The 24,453-nt window shown below is 48.0% G+C and overlaps 2 protein-coding genes across 2 annotated transcripts in view; one reads left to right on the top strand and one right to left on the bottom strand.

Annotated features, from left to right (window-relative positions):
* ADGRL1 (adhesion G protein-coupled receptor L1) overlaps positions 1-14,276 on the bottom strand; it is a 207,716-nt gene extending 193,440 nt beyond the window's left edge. Inside the window, 1 exon segment of the mRNA XM_042453296.1 lies at positions 13,898-14,276. The gene's annotated coding sequence lies outside the window, so the exon portion shown is untranslated.
* On the top strand, positions 14,262-17,127 carry LOC121923152 (translation initiation factor IF-2-like). The gene is made up of 2 exons (XM_042453297.1): positions 14,262-14,905; positions 16,872-17,127. The coding sequence occupies exons 1-2, from the start codon at positions 14,369-14,371 to the stop codon at positions 16,998-17,000; spliced, it is 666 nt and encodes a 221-aa protein (XP_042309231.1). The 5' UTR covers positions 14,262-14,368; the 3' UTR covers positions 17,001-17,127.
* The last annotated feature ends 7,326 nt before the right edge of the window (positions 17,128-24,453 follow it).

Below are 24,453 nucleotides of genomic sequence, written 5' to 3'. Positions count from 1 at the left end.
AGGGGAGGAAGAGGAGGAGGAGAAGAAGAGATGGAGAAGAAGAGGAGGAGAAAGAAGATGAAGAAGAGGAGGAAAAGGAGGAAGAAGGAAGAGGAAGAAGGGGAGGAAGAGGAGGAGGAGAAGAAGAGATGGAGAAGAAGAGGAGGAGGAAAAAGATGAAGAAGAGGAGGAAAAGGAGGAAGAAGAAGGGGAGGAAGAGGAAGAGAAAGAAGAAGAGGAGGAGGAGGAAGAAAAGGAAGCAGAAGAAGAGGAGGAGGAGAAAGAGGAAAGGCTCTTTCCCCTGCCTGGCTGCCTCCGTCGCCAACAGAGGAAGTCAGGCAAGGGAATGGGGCCTCGCTGACGCCAAGCCCCAAACCCCTGCCTGGCTGCCTCCGTCGCCGTTTTGCCCCCACCCCCGGGATTTCCCCCCCCCAAGACGGAGGGCGCAGGCCGAGGTTTGGGGCTTGGCTTCAGCCATCCTCCAAGCCCCAGCCAAGCCTGGAGGACTCCGCGATCCACGAGGAGCCCCCTGGGCATGGCTGGGGCTTGGAAGACAGCCGTCCTCCAAGCCCCAGCCAAGCTGGGGACTCCGCAATCGCGGAGGCCCCTGGCATGGCTGGGGCTTGGAGACAGCCATCCTCCAAGCCCCAGCCAAGCCTGGAGGACTCCGCGATCGCGGAGGAGCCCCCAGGCATGCGCTAGGGCTTGGAAGACAGCCGTCCTCCAAGCCCCAGCCAAGTCTGCAGGACTCGCTGGGGGGGGAGTGGCGGGGCCAAACCGGGGCGGGACCGTGCGGACCCGCCCCAAATCGGGAAAGTCCCGCCCCCAGGCGAGATATGGGAACCCTAGAGAGATGGGAATGGGGTCTGAAGCAGAAAGCAATATATAACTGGTAAAACTGGAGAGATTGATAGAGGGACATGTGAATATCAAGTAAAGTGGTCTAGTTTAGATGTTTTGGACTCCATCCTGGCCTCTGAGGGAGAGCAGATTTGCTGGACTTTTCCCCTTCCCTACTGCCATTCCCTTCTCCCTTTGTGTCTTCTCTTTTTTAGATCGTAAGCCTGAGGGCAGGGAAATGTCTAATTAACAAACTGTAAGCCAGAGCGGGATATACATATTATTATTATTATTATTATTATTATTGGTGAGTGAAATTTCATTGTTGCAGTCCCAAGAGAGCAGGGCTAAACTTTTCATAGGTTTTACACATAGGAACACAGAAAGGTGCCTAACCTAGGCCCATTCTGCATGGGCGTAAAGTACGTCCCCAGGATGTACAGTGGTACCTCGGGATACGAAATACCCAGGTTACGAAATTTTCGGGATACGAAAAAAATCCCATAGGAAAACATTGTTCCGGGTTACGACTGTTTTTTCGGGTTACGAAAAAACTTTTGGTGCTTTTTTCGGCTTTTTCGCACGGAATCGCGGCTTTTCCCCATTAGCGCCTATGGCAATTCGGCTTACGAAGGCTTTTCGGGTTACGAACGGTGCCACGGAACGAATTAATTTCGTAACCCGAGGCACCACTGTACTAGGGTTAGGAAAGGGCGTGCTTTACGCAGGCCCTAACCCTAGTACATCCTGGGGACGTACAAAATGGCAGTGTCCACGCGTCCCACAATGGAAGTGACGTCACGAGTGTGCCATTGGCCACTTGCGGTGCCACTTCCGGGGCCCAAAAAGAAGCTGCTTTTTGTGGCTTCTTTTTGGTGCATCCGGGAACCATATGGTTTGACCGCTGCGGTTCCCGGATGCAGCAACCGGCGGCGCCGGCAGAGCGCCCATTTTGGGTGCTCTGTAACGTGCCTTAGGCCCTCATATCAGCTGTCTACAGTTTCAGACAGAATTTTTTCTTAGTCCTACCTCTAGATCTCTTGGTCTCCTAAACCAGGCCTGGGCCCACCTAGTTTCCATGTGCTAACAAGGTTTGACATATTCAGTCTGTTATAGTGACAACAATTAATGGCCTATAGTTTTTTGTAGGTTTTTCGGGCTATGAGGCCGTGTTCTAGAAGAGCTTGTGGCTGGCATCTTCAGAAAATGCTGGCATGGAAGAGAGTGAGGTATATATACTGTTGATTGAGCGGAAGTGATTTGCATGTTAATCTCTGGTTGAATGGCAAGGCCTTAGAGTGTCCACTTACTTAATGTTCCATCGTCTGCTGGGAAGCCCCCTCACCCTGGCTGGTTTTCATTTGCATTTGCTGGGTCTTGATTTTAGTGTTTTTCAGGACTGGTAGCTAATCTGGGGCGGGTTACAGACCACCATTTCGGACGTCCTCAGGATGTCCCAGTTTGAAAAAGGGGCATCTCTTCTAGACGCCCCTACTCCTATTACGGGCAGAGTCTGTAACAAATGGCGGCGGCCATTCCACACGGCTGCCGCCATTTTGATGTAGCGGACGCTGTGCGTCCACACGTCGCGTGGCAGAAGTGACGCCGCGAGTGCACGACTAGCGCCTCGTGGCGTCTCTTCTGGGAAGCAAGAAGGAGCGCGATTTTCACGCTCCTTCTTGGCAGCGTCCGGGAACTGCGCCGTTTGGCTGCTGCAGTTCCCAGACGCTGCAACCGGCGGCGGCGGCAGACTGCCACTTCTCGGCGGTCTGTAAAACACCTTAGTTTACTTTAAGGGTTTCTTTTCTCCTGTTGAAATTGTCCAGGTCCTTATGGATTTCAGTGGTTTCCCTGTGCATTCTGACCTTAAAGTTGTTGGCATGGTCCAGATTTTCAATGTTTTCAAATGGCATTTTATGCCCAAAATGGTTTATAACATATTTTTTCTACTGCTGATTTTTCTGGCTGGACCAGTGTGCAGTGTCTCTCATGTTCCTTGATTCATGTTTGAACACTGTGTTTGGTGGTCCCTACGTAGACTTGTCCACAGCTGCATGGTGTGCAGTAAACTCCTGCAGCCGTGAGAGGGTCTCTCCTGTCCTTCGCTGAGAACAGGATTTGCTGGATTTTCTTGGTCAGTTTGTAGACCATTTGGAAGTTGTGTTTCCTCACCAATTCCCTATTCTGTCTGTGACTCCTTTGCTGTATGGTAAAAATACCTTCCCTTTAGCTGGTTGTTTGTCTTCACTCCTCTGGGTTTTTCTGGGTCTGGCAGCCCTTCTGATATCTGAGCTGGAGTAACCATTAGCCTGTAGAGCCCAGTTTAGGTGCTTCAGTTCATCTTCCAGGAAGAAGGGTTCACAGATCCTTTTTGCTTGTTTTTATTGTGCTTCTTTTTTGTCTTGGGTGATGGTATCTGTTTGTCTGTGTAGGTTTTCTGTATATTGTGTGGCCCAATCATTGGTTCAGTTTACGGATAACCAGGATATCCAAGAATGGCAATGTTTCTCTTCCTTTTCTTTTTCCACTGTGAACTGGATGTTTAGGTGGATGTTGTTCAGATGGTTCAAAAACACATTCAGATCTTCCTCTCTGGGGCTCCAGATGATGAAAGTGTTGCGGCTTTTTTGGTGCTGTTTCTAGGGTTTGCTTTTAAATGTGTTCCATGTAAAAGTTTGCTATCACGAGGCTCAGAGGGCTTCCCATGGCTACCACATCTCTCTGCTCATGGAATCCATTGTTCCAATGGAAGTAGCTTGTGGTGAGACAATGATGTGAATGCCCTTGCCATTCAACAAGAGAACAATACACAGATTAACATGCAAATCACTTCCTCTCAACCAACATTATATATACCTCACTCTCTTCCATGCCAGCATACTCTGAAGATGTCAGCCACAGCTGCTGGTGAAATGTCAGGAATAACCTCTTCTAGAAGACAGCCTCATAGCCCGAAAAGCCTACAAAAAATTATGGATGCTGGCTGTGAAAGCCTTCGACTTCCTCCACATTCACTATGGGTAGGGGTAGAGGATCCCCATGAAAGTGGGGAAAATGCATATTAAAAAACAGCTATTTTTTAAAAAAGAAAAACCTGAGAGTACACCCCTCTGGTAATCTCAAGGTCCTCCAGCAGAAACTTGTTGTCACCATCCAGCAAAGGTTGACCACAGAATCACACTGAAGGACCTACAAATGCCTAGAGAAGTTCTTTTCTCTAGGAATCCCTAGGTCCTCCATTGTGACTCTATGGTCAACTTCTGGCAGAGTCACACTGGAAGACCAAGAGATTACTAGAGAGAACATATTAATAAATCCGTGAATAATCAAACTGCACAAGCCAAAACTGCAAATGTGGAGAGCTGACTGTACTCAATGGTTTTGCTAGTTCTTTTCTCTGAAATAGAGCCTAAAGCACCTGATATTGGTAGGAGGTATCCTAACCAGGGCTGATCCTGCTTCCCAGATCAGACAGAATCTGGTGCCTTTGGGATATTTAGGTAGTTTCTTCTGTCCTACCCAGCAGTAAATAGAAACCTACCCCTTGAGAAGTCAGCAGGCTGCCAGACACAGCACTTCTTACAACAAGGACACCTTAACCATACGATCCTACGTGCTGGAAATAGCATGAGATGAATGGTGACTTCATCATTAGAAGGAAGAGGGCATTCTTCTAATAGTCACAAGCTACGTATAGTAGCACAACACCCTCTAGTACTAATATTAGATAAACTTGGGAGAGCAGAGAACACATATAATCAATTAGATCACCATGTACAGACCAGCTACTCAGACTGGGTTTGGTATGGCCTGTGAGCCACATCACAGACTAAGAGGAAAATCAAGATGTGTGTGGGTTGGTATATACCTACAATTTTTAAAAAGCACCTTTGAGCCTCTGCTGTGTTTGCGTACATGAACATTGTTACTGTACAATAAAACATTTAAGTATGAAACAGAAAGTGCTGTGGAAGTCTTATTAAACTGAATGTACAGTGGATCCTTTGTATCCATTGGGGTTTGGTTCCAGGACCTCGTGGATACCAAAATCCATGGATGCTCAAATCTCACTGTATACAGTGGCATAGTGAAATGGTGTCCCTTATATAAAAGAGCAAAAACAAGATTTGGTTTTTTTTGGAATTTCTATCTTTTTGGAATATTTTCAAACCATGTATGCATAAAGAATTCATGGATATGGGGGACCAACTGTACATTTTAGCCAATGTACATAACAAAATCTCTAATGAGAATCTGGAAAAATGCATAAAATAAATAAATGTAAACATTGGTGTCACATTTTTTTTTTAAAGGGGCTAATTGTAAAATATTTAAAGGGAGAGACTAACTTTATTTCACTGGAAATCACGTGGACCAAAGAGTCCTAGTAACTGTAGCCTTTCCCAAACCAATGCCCTCCAAATGTTTCAACCTATATCCCCTCATCAACCCTGATGGTCTGTCCACTGGTCAGGGATTATGGAAAAGGTAGTCAAAAAATCCAGTGTGGACCAGATTGTGAAGGGCTCCTTGAATAACATCTTGATATCATTACAGCTATGCTGTTGCACATCACCTGCCTTCCCTCCCCTAGTAATCCATAAATTAATGGCAAGGACAAGGATCAGGCCCATGGGATACAAAGGACAGCTGACAGGGTTTGATGAAGTAGCAAAGAGGACTGGGTCTTAAGGAAAATTAGTGGATAACAATAATAAGCAAAGAACAACATCCCATTTGCTTGAGCAGGACCTCCTTTGTATTAGGGGGGAGCACCTTATTGCTGCAGTGATAGAGGCCATTGTGTGGGGGCACTTTAAACAGAAAAGTTCCTTTTTGGATTCAGAGCCACCAGAATCCCCTCACCACCACTGTCAATGGCAAAATTTTCAAGTATTGTTTTGGGTGGTCAAATGACGTTGTTGTGGGGTATTTTTCCCCTTAGAAAAGTGTTGAAGGAGGAATAGACACTGGTTTTGGCAATTACTGCTGCTAAGACTAAAATGACCAAAAAAATGTACCAGGCCAGCAAAGTTCTAAGATTGCACAACTTACCATGCAGAACTGACAAATGTCTCAAAAAGTGGGGCAGCTCTGCTTCTAACTAACTTTAAAAAAAAAAAAAACAGAACTCCTGAGTAGAAACCTGTGTCCTTCCAGGAGTTGCTAAATTCTAAGTCCCATCAGCCCCAGTCAGAGATACTAGGAACTGTAGTCCAGCTGCAAGTTCCCCATGCAAAGCATGAGAAGGCCTTGATTTGTCAAGGTAGAAAACAATAAAATGGAGAATACCAAAATAAATACTACCCTTTGGGTGACAAGCAAAATTCTATCAGTTACAGGGGTACATAACCTGGGTTTGCATGCAGTAATGACCCAGAAGCATATCCCCACATCCCAGATGATTCTAGGCAGAAACACAATACGCTGGTTTCCAAGACCACTGTTTTCCCATTGCCAGCAGGGACAGTGCAACAACAGCCTCAATGACAGCTGCTGATGGATGGGATAAGATTTCTCCTACATACATAAAACTATCCCTAGATCTCAAACCTCCCCATTCCTACATACTGTACTGCAATATATCAGAGGAACATAGGAAATTGCCTTATAGTGAATCAATCATCTAATCCATCTGGTCCAATACTGTCAGGGTTTCAAGTGGGATTCATTTCTAACCTACCTGGAGACCCTAAGCATTCCCTGGTGATCTTCCACCAAAGCACTAACCAGGTCCAACCCTGTTTAGCTGCCAAAATTAGACAAGATCAGAGGTCTCCAGGTGGTCTGTTGGTGATATTATAGTGGTCAGTATGCATCTGCATATTTTTCTATGAATGTGCAGACCCTGTCCATGCATACAACCCCAGGTGGTAACAATAAATACAGCCCCTGGAGCCAAGATATTTCTACATCTCTTTTGTAGGGAAATCTAACTTCATTTAATCCTGCCTCCTTGACCAAAAAATGATGTCTGCTCTGCATGTGTGATGAAGGCTTGTGAGGACTGAGAGACATGGCTAACACAAGACTTGAAGAGGCCTGAGGTGGTGGAAGACACCCCTGGTGAGTCTCCTCTTCTGGGGAACCCTAAGAGCTGGGATCTGCAGGCACAGCCAACAAGATCAGCCATACTGGTCAACCAATGTTCTGAGTGCTGCCAGGGGCCTAGGCCTACCCACCATTTTAATTTCCCACATGCTGCATCACTGCAGGGATTTTGTAGGAAATTAAATCAGTAAACCCAGACCAGATTTCTTTTTAAGAAATGAAGGGTGGGGGAGGTGTCAGTGATGGGGCCTGCCAGAATACTGAGACCACAGCAACTGTCTGATGCTAACATTATCCTTGCAGAAAGATACTGGGTGTATGAGATGGGAATGAGGGATTTAAGCCTACTAATGGCTGAAGTCATTAAGGGAAAAAAGGAAAAGAATGTGAGAATAGGTTTATGGCCACAGACTGCTGATCAATGCAGGCCCTAGAATATTACTCAGTTTTTAAATGCACGATCCATTGCTTTTTTTAAAAGGGACAAATTAATAATGTTTACACATTACAAATGTGTTGCTAACACCTTGCTTTTTAACTAATTAAATGTTTTTTTAAAAATGCAGAATAGAAAAATTGTCATCTACATTTCTGAATGACCCCTAAAATTGCACTGTTTTGGAATTAACAAGTAAGCAGTACTAAAGACACGAAACACCCAACAAAACTGTAAACATTAGAACATGATAAAAGAATGTCATTACCATACAAAAGAGGCATGTTACAGGTGCTATTGGTATATCTACTATGTTACTTACAATCTCTAGATCTAAGATACAGTGCAGTAATAAAAGCAAGAGCAGTAGAGGAAGCCCCTCCTTCCTCCCATTCAACTGCACCACCCCAAACCAAATCCTAGCAGATTGCCCTCCCCAACATATTGTGTCTAATCCCCAGGCGTTTGATGAGACTGGGCAAAAAGATGGATTCATCTGACATGCAGATCACAGAAGAATTCATGACAAAACTAGAAGAGGCAGGATGGCGTAGGGTGTGAATGGTTGAAGGGATATATGCAGGCATTATGTATATAGAAGACAACACAGAGGGACGCATACACTTCTGCATGTGTGCATACATGCGCGTGTGCACACACACACACACACAAGCGCCTATGTGTGCACGTGAGCCAAGGAGGTGTCACTAATATATTCAGTGCAACTGCCGGAGGCCCTTGGGGAAATATCCCCCATTGCTGAATGCAAGACAGGTAACGCAGTTTCAGAAATTGGCTCCAGACGCCCACACACTCTTCAGCTAAATAATAATCATTAATTTAAGGAAAAAAAACACTATATACATGAGCTTAGAAAGAGCCACCCACACACTGTAAGAATGGATGGAAAGGAAATAATTTAAAAAAATAAATAAAACACAACCTGCTCTCTTCTCTTCTGCTTGAAGCCCATGGGCAGTCGGTATAGAAACCACTGCCACCTTGCCAGTCTTCTCAGAAATTGGGAGGTCTTAATTTGAGGGACATACTTGCTGGCTTGCAAATGGCTGAAATCTCTGTATCAATCTATGTCCGACATGACCTGGCATAGAAGGGAATTCTTGTCACACCAGAGGCTTTGGATGGGCAGAACAACAGTCCCCTCAACATGTACACACATCCCTGGGCTTAGTTGCTGGTGAGGTTTCCAAGGCAAGGTTGTGCCTCTATGCAGGGAGATGTTGATTTAGATTTGGTTGAAGAGCTTCTTGCTCAGAGGCATTTTTATGCTGCAATGTCAGGAGATGGCATTCTTTAAAATAACATAACACTGGCTCCTGGCAAGTGCCACAGGCTCACATAAGCAAAGGCCCTGTCACAGATTGTGCTCTTACCCCCAGGGGCCACAGCACAAATGTATTTGGCAAAAGGCTGCACACCTCCAGCTGGTGTTAATCAGCACAGTGCCCATCCATTTAAATAGAAGGATGCTGATTTACAGCCACCAAGGGATCCAACTTTATTGTGTTCTAAGAAGTGATGCTAGTTTACACCAAACTGGATTCCTGAATTGTTTGCATTAAATCCGCAAAAAAGCTTCACATGTATACACCATGCAACACATCCCACAGATGCAATCATCCAGCCACCCAAAATAGGGTCAGGCTCTTCAAAGGGAACTAAAGGGACATGCATGTGAGGTGGAGAGATCCCATTATCTAGGCCAGCATATCTCCCAGCCTTCCCCTTCTAAGCATACATATACAATGAGCAATGCATAGAACTCCTTGTTACTAAGAGGAAGGAGAACATGGAGAAGCCATCCTGGACCATCTTACTAGAGATGGAAACTTCTTTTATTTTCCAGATGGATCTAGAAAACAGGAACCTTAGAAGAGATTTGTTACCTATCATCCAAAATTTGGATTCCACAGAGAACAACCTGAAAGATGGAGATAAATTCATGGTGAGAATTTCAATGTTTAGAAAAGGGCTTAAAAGCTTCCCTGCCTTTAGATGCAGGCTTGCTATTAACCTTTGGAAAGAAATATTATATCCAAATCACCATACACCATGAATGTACCAGTGCCAAAGCACCTAGTTCATTTTACCCACTGGAAATCTTATAAATCTAATGCAGGAAAGTGCACACACAGGAAAATATATGCCCATCATCCAAGCAAGCAACTAAGTCCCACATGACTTTTTTCCTGCTTCCAACCCCCAACATCATGATTTGTTTGGAACACTCATTGGAGGGAGACAGGCCTCAATGCATGGTGCCATATAAGCACAGGAAAAAGTGATGTTAGCTGTGTTTCTCCAGAGATTGGGTGTGCAGATACTGAAAAGATATGTGGAATTTCTCCCTTCCTCCTGCTGTACTCTACTGTGCTCACTGGGTTTCCAGATATGAAAAGGCTGGGATTATTACTTGAGTTTCATTTGCACCAACAGTCTCCTTCCAGCTGGCCTTTTATTATGACCCTACAGTACTGTCAAGAGCACATGCTGCAAACAAAGGGAAAGGGAAGATAAAATAACGAAACATTTCACAGACGTTACAGAAATTTTCTGGTTGCATAATCTGCCTTAAAGTGGTATTTTGCCCCTCTACTCTGTTGGATCCAGAGCACCTTTATTGGAACAGTGTCTACCGCATTACAGCCCTGAATCTCATGCTGCTGAGATATGAGAACAAGCAACAGTACTAAAGTGCTTATAGGTGGTGGTTGAAAGCTGAGATGTAAGAACCAGCACCAAGGTTTGCTGGTTCTCACATCTCAGCTTTTAACCACCACCTCTAAGCACCAAGGTTCTCACATCTCAGCTTTCAGCCACCACCTCTAAGCACCAAGGTTTGCTGGTTCTCACATCTCAGCAGCATGGGATTCAGGGCTGTTAATTAATGTGGTACATGCTCACAAACTATTTTAATGCAGGTCTAGATTCTTACCTCTGTTCCAGAAGATCCTACAGGCAGTCATACAATTACTCTTCTTTCCCCTGACTAATTCAGCAAACAAGTCCAAGAACATGCAAGGTTCTAAGAAAATAGAGTAATGCCCAAAATCATAGCAAAACCTTACTATTTTTAAACACAGCCAAGAAAGAAACCTTCAGCCTCACATGAAATGAAAAGAAGTCCTCTGATTCAGACCAAAGGCCTTGTTTAGCCCTGGAGCCAGTCTTCTTCAATGGCCAGAGGTAGATGAAGCCCTCAATCAAGATATGATAGCAACAGCACATTGCTGCTAACCTCCCCCAAAACTGGCATTTCATGGGCATGTTGCTTCCAGTTCTGAAAGCAGCATATAGAGCTCTCACATCCAGTAGCCACTGGCGGCCACATCCAAAAGCCATCAACTGAAAGCTCGCTTAGAGGTGGGGATTTTCTCAACAACTCCAGAAATTACACAAATAGGTTACAAGGCTTAAATTTTAACCTTTTTAGAAGGGGGCTCAATCCAGGATCCTCTAGGGAAATGATTAACATTGATATTTTCTTTACTAATTACATACACAGCATTGTTTCCCCAACACAAAAGGTACTACTACAATCAGTTGCAACACATCTGAAATACGATTTCCGGTCAGGCTTTTAGGTATATTTAAATTGTGAGTACTGTATATTTAAATTTGTAACTTCTGAAATCAAACATTGGCTTCAGGGATAGGTTTGCTTTAGGTTCATACATGACTTGAAGGCACACCACCACCACCACCACAACCCATATCTTCACTTGGCTGTCAAGGAATCAGGAGGAGGGCTCAAAAGCTCTGGTTCCCAGATGTCCCTAATCCCAATGTTTCTTTTCCAGCATTGTGGATACAACCCACAATTATTTGTTTTCCAAAGAAAGGTTTCAGAGGGATCTGGAACTCTTTGTTTTCCTGACAGCTTTCCTGCTGTAGACAGGTTCTGAAAGCTTCCAAAGCCTCTCTCCTCATTCTCAAAGCCGTCTCCTTACCCCCCCCCCCCCCCCCCTGTTACTCCTACCTCCCAGAACACAACAGCAATGCTGTGGGACACTCTCTCCTCAACCAAAAAATGTGTTGATTTCCTCTAAGCAAGAACATGGGCTTTCTGTGGGGCAGGGAGGGTCAGTCCAAGATGGGGAGTGGGACTGGGAAAGCAGACAAGGGGGGAAGTGGGATTCAGAACAGTGTGAAACCCTTTCAGCCTCAGCATGCTATCCAGGCCTGCCTTCCTTCCTCTCCCAAGTGCCAAAAGCAGAGGGTTCCATGAAGCCAGGCCAACCTCGGCTTCCTTCTGCCAGCTCCTTCCTTTGAAAGGAGGCTTCCACTCTCTAGCTCCCAGAGTTATGGCCTGACAGCTCCAAGTCCCCTCACCTTTGCCAAGGCAGCCAGCAGGGTGAGAAGACATTCATGGTTGGGCAGGAGCAGGGCACCCTCCAGCCCCCAGCAGAAAGCCTAGCAGGGAAGGTGGGGGGTGGGATGCCTTCACATGCCATTTCCCATTGGGGGGGAGAGGGAGGACCAGAGTGATTCCTAGCAGGTTCTGTATCTCATCACCCATGCCTCTTTCCATCTGTCCCTCTTCTGTCTACATTCTTCCTTCCCTTCCTCCCTCCCACCCTGCCTATGTTGGTTACCCAGCTTTCTCTCTGCTTTTTCATGGTCCCCCCCCCCCCCCCCCCCCCCCCCCCTTTACACACCCCCCTTTTGGGGGGGGGGGGAGAAACGCACCCCCCTTCACCCACACAGACCAGCAGAGAGCCAGGCTTCTCAACCAACTGGAACTGCCCCCTCCCCTCCCCCCTCCCCCCTCCTGGAGAAGAGGAAACCCCACCGATTTGAAGCAACCATCCATCTAGTTTGGGATCAGGCGCTTGGAAAGAATCCGAAGGATCCAAGCCAAAGAAGGATCCCATCCGGCCTCCTCTCCTTCCCTCTCTCTCCTTAAAAAACGGGGGGGGGGAGCCCAAGCAAAACTGGAGGCCAGGGTTGGGAGAGGGAAAGGTGAGGGCGATCTTGGAAGAAGGATGCCCCCTTTTCCCCTTCCGATGGAGGCAAGGGGGCTCTGGGTATCACGGGGGGGGGGGTATCCACAGGGTGCGTCTGCCACGAGAAGAGCCTTTCCATGGGGGGAGGATGGAGACCAAAGGCGCCCCCTTCCCTCCCTGAGGGGTCTCTGCCCCCGCATTTCCCAGCCAGCCCCCCCCCCAAAAGCGGGATGCCATTGCTGCCGCTCTTCCAAGGGGCCGGTCGGAGGTGAAATGAGGGGCACGCCAGTCATGCGGCGGGGCGGGCTGGGCATCCACTGGGTCTGTGTGGGGGGGGGGGATGGGGGGAGCATCAATGCACAGCCCAGAGCCTCTGCCACCTCTACTATCACCAGCAGCAGCAGCAGCAGCAGCAGCATCGTGGCCCCCTCCTCGGCTGCTCCCCCCCTGCTCCCGCAGCCTCCCATCTTTCCAGGGGACGCGGGAGAAGGGGGAGGAGGCACAGCCCCCCGCCGCCACCGACGCCGCCTGTCTGTTACATAAAAAGACACGTACCGGGGAAACGGGGGGGGGGTCTGGGGGGGAGGGAGACTCCTGGCACCAGAACGGGGACAGCAGACACCGCTGCCTCCAGCATCACATTAGGATCCTTTCCCTCCCCTGCAGCAGCAAAACCCTCCAGGAGGGAGGGAGAGAGGTCCAAAAACAGCCCTCCTTCGCCCCCTGCCCCCTTCTTCCTGCATTATGGGATTTGGAGGGCGATCCCCCCCCTCTCTCTCATTCCCAACCACAAAATCTGAGCAAAAAAGGGGGGAGGGATTGGAAATACCGCAGTAACGGAGGCGAGGGGCAGGGTATTATTATTATTATTATTATTATTATTATTATTATTATGTCTTTTTTTTTCCTTTTGCAGATGGCTTTGTCTTCTTGGGCACACACACAGGGACCGAGCCCGCAGATTGGGGGGGGGGGTAGATGGAGGAGGGAGGAGGGGGGGATGGAATAAATGGGGCTGAGAAGATGGGTGGCTAGCTGGAGGGCTTGGCTGTTGGGATGGAAAGATGGGGGTCTGGGTAGGTGAGGTAGACGGGGAGAGGAGAGGAGCAGATGATGGAGAGAGAGAGGGTGGGCAGATGGGGGTCTGGGTCGGTGGGGAGCAGACAGCCCAGCGGCCTCCTCTGCCTCGAGGCCCGGAGAGGGACCGAGCCCCCGCCCCCCCTGCAACCGCCCCGGAGGGCTAGGAAGGGGTGCCCCCTCTCAGCCCCCCGTTTCCCTTCTGCCCAGGGGGCAGAGAAAGGAGCCCGTCTGGGTCTAGAGAGAGAGAGAGAGACCCGAGTCCAGGGGGAGAGAAGGGAGAGGAAAGAGATCGCGGGCGAGGAAGAGGGGAAGAAAAACACTCCGACCCCCCCCCCCCAGAATGGCCCCAGCTGCGCCTATTCGGTCCCTTCCTCTTAGGAGGAGGAGGAGGGAGCCTGCCAGGCGATCAAGGGGAGGGAGAAATTGGGGGTCCGAGGCCCAAAGGGTCACAAACTGGGGGCAGGGGTTAGTCCCCCAAAAGAGAGCGAGCCAGCGAGAGGCATCTGGAGCGGGAGGGCAAGAGGGGGGTGTTTGCGTGGCTTACCTTGCTGGGTGCTCTCCTCGGGGCTTCCTCCATCCAGGGGCCCTAAGCCATCCTCCTCGGCCCCGGCCCGGAGCCCCCGCAGGCCAGGCGGTGGCCCTCTCCTTCCCGGCGATGGAGGCAAGGAGGCAGGGCTGGCTCCCCCCTCGGGGCGTCGCTATCAGAGAAAGGCGCCGCACAAGACGCATCCACCCAAGGACCCCCCCCCAGACACACACACACACACACACCCAGCCCCCCCTGCCCCGGCTGCGAGGCCTCCTGGTTCCGGAGGGTGGGCAAAGGCAAGGCACGGGGGCTGGGGGCGCCTCGGCTCCTCCTCAAGGCGAGCCAGCCCCTGCTTCTCGGTCCTTCCCCTCCCCTCCCCTCCCGCCTGCCTCCCTTGTTGTTGTTGTTGTTGTGGTGGTGGTGCTTGCAGCCGCCCCCTCCCAAAATAGCGGGAGGGAGGGGGAGGGAGGGAGGAAGAGTGGATGGATGGATGGATGGATGGAGGAAAGGAAGGAAGGAAGGAAGGAAGGGAGCAAGGAGGGAGGGAGGGAGGAGGGAGCCGTGGAGGGCGGGGGGACCAGATCAGAGCCCCCCTGCTGCCTCTTCGCCGGCGGAGGAGATGCCCGGGGAGGAGGCCTCCGAGCGGCGCCCCGCCTCGCCTCGCCCGGCCAGAGGGGAGCTCAGCGCCAGAGAGCAGCCCTCCGAGGAGGAGGAGGAGGAGGAGAGCAGGGCCGGCATTCTGGAGGGGAGCTCAGCCCACAGCCAGCCCCCGAGAAGCCCATCCACAGGCAAGGGCCAGGCAGCCAGGCAGGGTCTGTGTCTGCTCCGCTAAGGGAGGGGAGCCCCTGGCCGCTCTCCTCTACCGCCCCACAGGCCCCCGGGGCCTCCCCATGGGCCCCACCGAGAGGGAGGCAGGCAAGGAGAGGGCAGCCCTTCGGCTGGAGGGCAGCCCAGGCCCAGGCAGGCAGGGAGAAGGAAGGAGAGGAAGGCAGGCAGAGAAGGAAAAAAGGAAGCGAAGGAAAGGTGACGGATGGATGGATGCGAAGGGAACTGAAGGAAGGAAGGATGGAGAAGAAAGAAAGAAAGAAAAGGGGAGGGAGGGAGGGAGAGAAGGAATGAAGGAAAAGCAGGGAAGGAAGGATGCGAAAGCAAGGTGTGGGAAGGGAGGGAGGATGCGAAGGCTAGGTGCCCCAAGGGAGGCAGGGAAGAGAGAGAGGCGAGTGGCCCTTCGGCCCTGGCGGCGGCGTTGGCCTTGCCCTCCCTCCCTGGCTGGCGGGGCCCAGGGCCGGGGCCCTCCGGGGGATGCTGGGCCCACGGAAGCAGCCGGAGGCGGCGGAGGCTAGAGCTGGAGCTGGGTCTGGCTTTGCCCGCCAAGCAAGGAGCAGGAGGAGGCAGCGCTGCCATTCAGGGCGGGAGGGGGGAAGGAAAGCCCGGTCCGGAGCCCAGAAGGGACGGAGGCCCCCCCCGGCAGGACTGGCTGGCACGCGAGGAGGAAAACCCGGAGAGCGGAGGCGCGGACGGGGGAGCCGAGGGCTCCGCTGCTCTCTCTGCTGCAGCCAGAGACGCCAGTGCCGGAGGCTGAGGAGAAAGGGCTGCTGGTTGTGGACTTGGCCGCCCTTCAGCCTCTAAGGCAGCGGTCCTCCAGTTTGTCCCCAAGTGTTTTGGACTTCAGCTTCCATCCCGAAGCCCCAGCCATCTTGGCCAACAGTCAGCAGTCCAAAACATCTGGAGAACCACTGCTCCTAAAGTCCAAAACCCATTGGAGAAATCATCCAGTTTGAGACCGCTTTAACTGCCCTGGCCTGGGGATTCTGGGAACTGTAGTTTTCTCTGTCAGAGAGCTCTGGTGCCACAATAAACTACAAATCCCAGGATTTCACAGCACTGAGCCAGGGCAGTTAAAGCGGCCTCAAACTGGACCATTTCTGCAATAGGTTTTGGACCTTAGGAGCCAGCCTAGTGTTGTGGTTTGAACATTGGACTGTGACTATGGAGAGCAGGGTTCAAATCCTAGCTCAGCCACAAAAACCCACTGGGGTGGCCCTGGGCAAGTCACCCCCTCTCGGCCTCAGAGGAGGCCAGTGGCAAAGCCCTCTGGAGAAACCCTGTCATAGGTTCACAGCATAATCCCGGGGGGGGCCAGATGTCCTAACAAGTCACCACAACATTTAAGACATTCAAGAATAATGTAGGACACACAAAATGGAAGCTGAAAACACTAATACACAATGTAAAGTCATGCTTCTTAGTCATGACCCAAATGGAAGACATTTCAGAATTCCTCATGGACAGAAGGTTGAAATGTAGGGTATGTCCTGGAAAAGGAGGATATCTGGTCAGCCTGCATAAGTCAGAAACAACTTGAAGTCACACAACAACAACAACAAGGTTCTTCTCAGGTGGTTGTCCACCCTAACTGCTGCATACAAGGGCATCCTTCTCTCAGAAGAACCTTGTTGTTGTTGTTACGTTGTTGTGTGTGCCTTCAAGTCATTGCTGGGTCTTATGCAGGGTGATTGGGGTTTAGCTGGTGGGCATTTCCAAGTGCAGAATCCTTTGGTGGCCTTTTGCGTGTTTTTGCAAGACCAGCCCCTAACAAATCAGATCTTCCCTCCAGTTTAGGCTGCAGTCCTGAATGGGAGAGCAACGCATGCTTTGCATACAGAAGGCCCCAGAGCCCAGTGCTTTGGTATAACTCAATTAGGAAGGATCGGGTAACCAGAAATGATAAAGGCTTCTGCCAGAACCACTGCAAATCAAAGAAAAAGAGGCTGGAGTGGATGGATTAAGAGTCTGGGATGAAGTTGCTTCCTGAAAGACATGACTGTCTTTCTGGGTGCTGAAGAATGTATGGGGAATGACACAGTCATAGAGATGGCTTCAGATGCAATGAAAAGATGTGGCCTTCCTGGTGTGGTGATACTACAAGTCCTAGCATCCTTCAGCAATGGTTATTGTTCTGATTACTATATCCCATCTTATCTCCCAGGTTGGTATTCAGTGCAGCTCAGCTGAGGTGAGATGCAGTTCAAGAACAGCTGAAGGGCCACATGATCCCACACCTGCAAAGAGACTGACAGTGACCATTGGAAAGTTGCACAGTCCTGTTTTATACTGAACTCACATGCCCCAAAGTCCTCCCAAACCATCCAAATTATTCTGTGACACAAGCAATGGAACAAACAAGACCAGGGGTGTTTGGTCAATAAAGTGGTCAATAACTACATTTAGTTTTTAAATTTTGGCAAATAAATGTTGTGTCTAACTCACAATTTACAGCAGGCTTGAGGGGAGTGTCACCGTATATGCCCCCATGGCTGGTTTTGTGGGTTAATTTCCTGGGGGGGGGGGAGATTTTTCCTGTGCTAAAAACAAGTCAAAATTGTCCCCAAGGCCCTTAGGAAGCTTTGGGGGATAGTTGGGTTTAGTTTTTTTTTTTAAATCAATGTGGTGTGTGTGGCCTAGGTTACCTGGGGGTCATTAGGGGTTCTTAACCCCAACAGATGCCACACCTGGTATTAAAATTGCACTGTGCCATCCTATAAGTAAAAAGTGGCATTTCAGGAACACAATAAATACCTCTACTCCTTGAAGTTATATTTCCCCACACACACCTTGGCAAGACACAGATTGGTTCACAGACTACACAACTCTCAACCCAATCTTTCTTTGAAATGCAAATAAAGGTGTGCTATTCCACAAAGGTGATGTTAAATGAATCTATAAAGTTTTTTAGTGACATGCGTGCAATCTCACATATGGGAGTAAGTCACCCTGAATTCAAGTGAATCCTTAGGACTGCACTGCAGGCAAATGAATGCAACATGCTGATGATGGCCGGTGACCTCAGGGTGGATCAGTTTGGAGGAGACTGAGGGGGACAAATAATCCAACCTCCTCCCATGATGGAATATGTCTCAGGCAGAGGATGATGGGTAATGTAGAAAGGAGAGTGGCAACAGCTCTCTGACCATTTCTCTGCACCAGAGGAGAGGATTTTGCTTTCTCCCTGGCTTGCTTTGCAGTCACCCAGCCGTGCCTGCAGTCCTCAGGTGTGGTGAAAAATGGCACCCCATTGTCAGCTTTGAAATAGAACCAAGTGCCAATCAGCTTCTAAATGGGAAGTAGCTCTTCCTTCAGCCTGGGCAATATAAAGTGCCTAGGAGGCACCTTGAGGTGCCATGAAGGGGGCTCAACACAACACACATTGCTCTACAGATGTTGATTCTAACCCATGACATTCCTGGATTTTTAATATCATGGCTGAGGCTGATGGGAATTTGAGTTTGACAACATTTCAGAGGACTTCTGATTCTCCACCCATCTGTAGAATTGGGGAGGTCAGGAAAGACAAGACAAGTAGTTTATTTTAATTTTTAAGAGGGGGCAAGCTTTGTCTGATATAGGTAAGTTATGAGTAATATGATGCTTAGTAACTTGAGGGTGGCGTAAAAGAGAATGAGCCCCATGTTGTTGTTGTTTCTGACTTATTAAGACAAACCTATCATGGGGATTTTGTGGCAAGATTTGTTTAGAAGGGGCTTGCCTTTGCCTTCCTCTGAGACCGAGAGAGTGTGACTTGCCAAAGGCCACTCAGTGGGATTTTATGGCTGAGCATGGTTTTGAACCCTGCTTTCCAGAGTCATAGTCCAACGCTCAAACCACTACACCATGCTGGCATAAATCATGCTTTACACTGTTGCTGTACAATCACCAGAGTTGTAGTCCAAACCAATGCACCATGCTGGCTCCCATTAATGATCCCCATGTTGTTGTTGTTGTTGTTCTTGTTCTTATTGTGTCTTCCAAACATTACTGACTTATGGCAACCCTAAGGTGAACCTATTGTGGGGTTTTCTTGGCATCAACTCCAAGCAGTCTTGGAGGAAACTGATTTTCTAGATCCATTTCAAACCGGATTTAAGATGGGATACGGAGTTGAGACTGCCATGGTCTACTTAGTTGATGATCTCCATCTGGCTACTGACAGGGGAAACGTGACCCTGTTGGTGCTCTTGGACATCTCAGCAGCCTTCGATACCATCGACCATGGTATCCTTCTGGAATGCCTGAGAGAGTTGGAAATCAGAGGCACTGCCCTCCAGTGATTCTGTTCCTACCTCTCAGGGAGATTCCAGATGGTGATGCTGGGAGACAGTTACGCTTCTAAGAGAGAGCTAAAATCTGGCGTCCCCCAGGGCTATTCAACATTTACATGAAGCTGCTTGGCAAGATAGTAATAATAATAATAAAAAATATTTTTATACCGCTTTTCCACGATGATCAAAGAAAATGCAATAAAAACAACAATACAGAATAAAAATTTCAATAAAAACATAGCAATAACACTATATTAAAACATTACATTAAACAAATAAAACCAATTACCCCAAATCAAAGCCAGTTGAATTGTTAATCCATGATGCCAGTACCTATAGGGGGAAGCCACATAGTATCAAGGGACATGGGGGAAAGCCTGGTGGGAAAAAAAAGGTTGTAAGCTTCTTTTTGTACAAATCCAGGGAAGTGATGGAACGGAGCTCATCGGGAAGAGTGTTCCAAATTTTAGGGGCCGAGATGGAGAAGGCCCTTTGCGAGGTTGATGCCTATCTCGCGGTTGGAACCCTCAACAAGTTCTTCCCGGCTGACCTGAGTGTGCGGGGCGGATTATATGGGGAGAGGCGGTCCTCTAAGTAGCCTGGGCCCAAGCCATTTAGGGCTTTATAGGTAATAACCAACACCTTGTATTGTGCCCAGAAGCGAATGGGCAGCCAATGAAGATCTTGCAGAACAGGTGTTATATGGTCAGTCCTGGAACATCCAGCGACCAATCTTGTTGCCATATTCTGCACTAATTGAAGCTTCTGGGTTTGGTACAAGGGTTGCCCCAAGATCATCCGGAGACATGGGGTGGGGTGTTATCAGTACACTGATGACATCCAAATATATTTCTCTGTGTCTCGGACTGATGCAGTGACTAAGAATGGCATCTTTCCTCTGAATGCCTGTCTTGAGGCGGTAATGGACTGGAGGAGGCAAAACAGACTCAAATTGAATCCAGGTAAGACGGAGGTACTCGCTATAGGGACCCCTAATCCGGGAATGGAGATATGGCAGCCTGTTCTGGAAGGGGTCACACTTCCCCTTAAGGACTCTGTTTGCAGCTTGGGGGTGCTCCTTGACTTTTCACTTCACCTGTCAGTTCAGGTGGATGCGACAGTCAGGAGCACCTGTTATCAGCTTCAGCTGATACGCCAGCTGCGCCCCTTCCTGGAGCCGGGAGACCTAGAAACAGTAGTACATGCATTGGTAACCTCTCGACTTGACTTCTGTAACGCGCTCTACATTGGGCTACCCTTATGCCAAGTTCAGAAACTTCAGCTGGTACAAAATATGGCAGCCAGATTGGTTGCGGGTACATTGAGAAGCGACCACATAACACCTGTATTGAAATCCCTTCACTGGCTGCCAATCAGTTTCCGGGCACGGTACGAGATGTTGTTTATTACCTTTAAAGCCCTACGTGGCTTGAATTCAGACCATTTGTGGGAACACTTTCTTCCACATAGTCCACCCTGCACCCTTCAATTCTCTGGGAAGAACTTATTACAGCCTAAAAAAATCAAGATTATCTGTTGTGACCCAGAGGGCCTAATCCACCACTGCTCCTAGACTAGGAATGACCTGCCGGAAGAGATCTGCCATATTATCACCTTGACGGCCTTTAAGAAGGCTGTAAAGGCAGATCTCTTCCAGCAGGCCTTTCCTAATTAGTCACACACCCCCCCCCCCCCGAGCAAATCACCTCTTTGCCCTCCAAACATAGACTATCTCTCCCCACTTTGTCCTTTATTATATTTGTTCTTATTTATTATCGTTTTTTAATTGTAATTTTTAATTGGGTTGGGGGAGAACTTGTTTTAATGGTAACTGACATTGTATTGTATTGTATTTATTGTATGGTTTTTAAGATGTTGTAACCCACCTTGATTCCTTGAGAAAAGGTGGGGTATAAATAAATCATATTATTATTATTATTATTATTATTATTATTATTATTATTATTCAAAGGAGGGTTGCCATTGCCCTCCTCTGAGGCTGAGAGAGTGTGACTTGACCAAGGTCACAAAGTGGGTTTACATGGCCGAGCCAAGATTTGAATCCTGGTCTCCAGACCTAGTGCAATGCTCAAACCACTATGCCATGCTGGCTTTCTAATGATACACCCATCCAAAAGATATGGCCCCATTCCTGCCTGCTGTAGTATCACTACTGATGGATACTTTCCTCCTATAGGGCACTTTGTGTTTCTAACTAATGCTTTTCTGTCAAGATTTTTCTAAGCCTCTGCTTTGTGCTAATAAAGCCTATTTGACCAACCCTCATGCACTTATCACAAGATAAAACTTTTTTAAAAAAAATAACAGTAATAATAGAAAGACTGAACAGCTCCTCTTTCTTACAGGCTTTTCAAAAGGGAAAAGTATGAAAGTATCCACTGGAAGGCTGCAAAGCCATGCGCTATTACTTGGGAGTAAGTATAATTGAATTCAGTGTGATATACATACACAGGCTTGAAGTATGTGACTCTTTTCCTCATGCCAGCCTATATGATTCCATTGTTAGCATTGTTGGTTCATTCCCATCAAGGGAAAACCAGTCCAGTTTTTATTTTGCGCTTGCTGGAGGCCAAGACTTTTTCCGTCTCCCATTCCATGCTTACTGCTCCATCCCAGTTTTGCCCCTATACCAATCCCTCTTTTGTGTCATTTGGATTCACCTTTTCAAGCTTTTTCCCTGCTGCCACAAGGGTTAGAAATTCATTTTGTTTTAAAAATGAATCTGAAATGCTCATATAATACACTTTGTCCTCCAAAGATCTAGGCTAAGTCATGGTTATGTGGTTTTGGGGGATCAATTTTTTCTATGCAAGTATTTCCCAGAATAAATATCAGGCTTGCAACACATCTGTACTCTAATCTGGAGAAGGGTGGCAGGAAAAGGAAGCAAATTGCACAAACACTGCACCCAGAGTTACTTGTGTGGAAGCTGCACCAAAACCACCAATACTATTTCAGGTCAGGAAAGAGCTACTATGAAGAGTGCTACTGATTTCCTCCTAAGACAAAGCCCACGATCACCACAATGGCTGGCAAGGAAGAATTTACCGGTGCAATCCAGGTACTGCTTCTGCAGCCCAGTAAGATATCTGCTGAGGGACCCCTGCTGCCATTTGTAGTGGGAAGGAGAAACCAGAGCTGAAAGAGTATTGACAGTTTAGAGCCTGATCCTCTTAAGCTTCTCTCCCTCCTGCCTTGGAGATCGACAGGCAAAGTGCATTGATGATTAAGGTCAATGTGAATAAATATGCCAGTACTTCTGAAAGGAGTAAGTTACTGGCAGAGCATGCTGGCTACATGGTGGAGCTTTTCAACTCATTCCAGCAGTTCAGCCCAGTTGACTTGACAGTGGTCCAGTCTGAGAAGAGAACTTTTTATCCATCTGTCACTAATCATATGACACCAGGCCTCTCACCCTCGCCACCATCCAAATACAATCAAGTCCTCCAGTTCCTAAAATCTCTTAGGCATGGGAGAAACAGCCTTCTAACACCCCAGCAAGGGTGGTTTCCCTCCATCCCTGCATTTAAGTCCACTCTACAGACCTCCAGAGCCATTGGGACGAAGTCTTTCATCCCATGTTGGTTGTTGATGATGGGACTTCTAATCCAAACTATTGGGAGACCACCAGGTTGGGGGAAGTTGTTACTGATTGCCTTTAGAGATGCATAAGGCATGCTGTCTACCTTTCCCTTATGGCTGTATACTCAGCCATATGGTTCAAGGAATACTGAAGAGCGACATTTCATATTAGATGAGGTTGTTGCTTAAGCTAGGCTGTTATTGTTTTTGTGGAGCATGATCACAGTCTCTTTCCATGTATGTTAGAATGCCTGTACTCTGTATGTTAGAATGCCTCTCATGCATGTTCATAAATGCTTGTGGGTATAAAACCACAGCTTGGGAAAGTTCTTTCTCTAAATAACTCCACCAATGTGGCCAGTCTAATTTACAAAGCTGATGGGATTTCAGAAGTTACTGTCAAAAAGTAACTGACTTCAAAAACAGTACTCATTTTCAGGAGGCAAGAACAACTCTTATCCTTTGAAATTTTATGCCAAATGTATGTGTATGTGCGCATGTGCACCTGTGCCTTCAGGTTGCCAGTTGACTTACAAAGACCCCATGAATTTCACAGGGTTTTTAAAGACAAGTGGTTTCAGAGGTGATTTTACCAGTTCCTTCCTCTGAAATATAGCCTAAAGTACTTAGGCGCATTACAGACGGGCCCATAGAAGCACCGTCGTTACGCGTGAGGGGCAGTGCTTCCTGACGCGCCTTGCCCCTCACGCGTAATGAGTGCATCAAAATGACGGCGCCGCATACAGTTGGGCACCGCCATTTTGACGTCGCGGATGCACAGCATCCAGACATCGCGAGCCGGAAGTGGCGCCACAAGTGCGTGCCTCGCGCCTTGCAGTGCCACTTCCGGGGCCCAGGAAGAAGCGCCATTTTGGTGATTCTTTCTTGCTGCACCCGGGAACCGCACAGTTCGGCTGCTGCGGTTCCCGGATGCAACAACCGGCAGCGGCGTGAGACCGCCCGTTTTGGGCGGTCTGTAACACACCCAAATATCCATTGGCAGTCTCCCATTCAAGCACTAAGCAGGACTGACCCTCCTTTGCTTCCAAGACTAGACAACAGCAGGTGCCTTTAGTTTAGGGTATTTAGCTGGGCTGGGGAGTAGGAGTAAGGAGCAAAGGAGTAAGAGGTTTTTACAGGAGCAGGAGTAGGACTAAGAAGTAACAGAATATATTTGTTACCCTTTATTCCTGTTATTGTACATACAAACACCAAAAAACAATTTTATTATATTGCACTGGGGAAGGGACTGCGAGGCAATGAGAGACACTTGTGTGTGCGCGAACACACACACACACCAGCCTTGCAAAGCAACCGGGGCTTTTCCCAAGGACTGGGGAGTAGGAATAAGGAGTAAAGGAGTAAGATGTTTTTACAGGGGTAGGAGTAGGAGTAAAATTAAGAAAAAACACTCTGGAGTAGGACAAGGAGTAACCCCCAAATCACCACTACTCCCCAGCTCTGGAATTTTAGGTCCTTGACACAAATTCTTTAGTACAATGTGGGTTGGTAGAGATCAGGATTTAAAGCTTTTCTTGGTTAAATAGTAGGGGAGGGGGATAATCAGCATAGCTGTGGTGCTGAGCAAGTCGCACTCTCTCAGCCCCAGAGGAAGGAAATGGCAACTTCCTTCTGAACAATTATTGCAAAGAAAACCCCACGATAAATTTGCCTTATGGTAGCCATAAATTAAAAATTCCTTCACAGCACATAACGGAACAGGAGTTAAGGGCATACTGTAATAACATATTTCTTTACTGTAATAAAGAAACAAATGCAGTGACTCTTTTCTTTTAAGATGGAAGATAATATTTGTTTATTACATAGTTAGTTTTCTTGTGTTTTTTCATTTCCCTTACCCAAACAATA

This window comes from Sceloporus undulatus, chromosome 2 (genome assembly GCF_019175285.1).
Source record: "Sceloporus undulatus isolate JIND9_A2432 ecotype Alabama chromosome 2, SceUnd_v1.1, whole genome shotgun sequence".
In the NCBI taxonomy this organism is placed as follows: domain Eukaryota; kingdom Metazoa; phylum Chordata; class Lepidosauria; order Squamata; family Phrynosomatidae; genus Sceloporus; species Sceloporus undulatus.
This window is presented reverse-complemented; position numbering and strand designations above follow the sequence as displayed.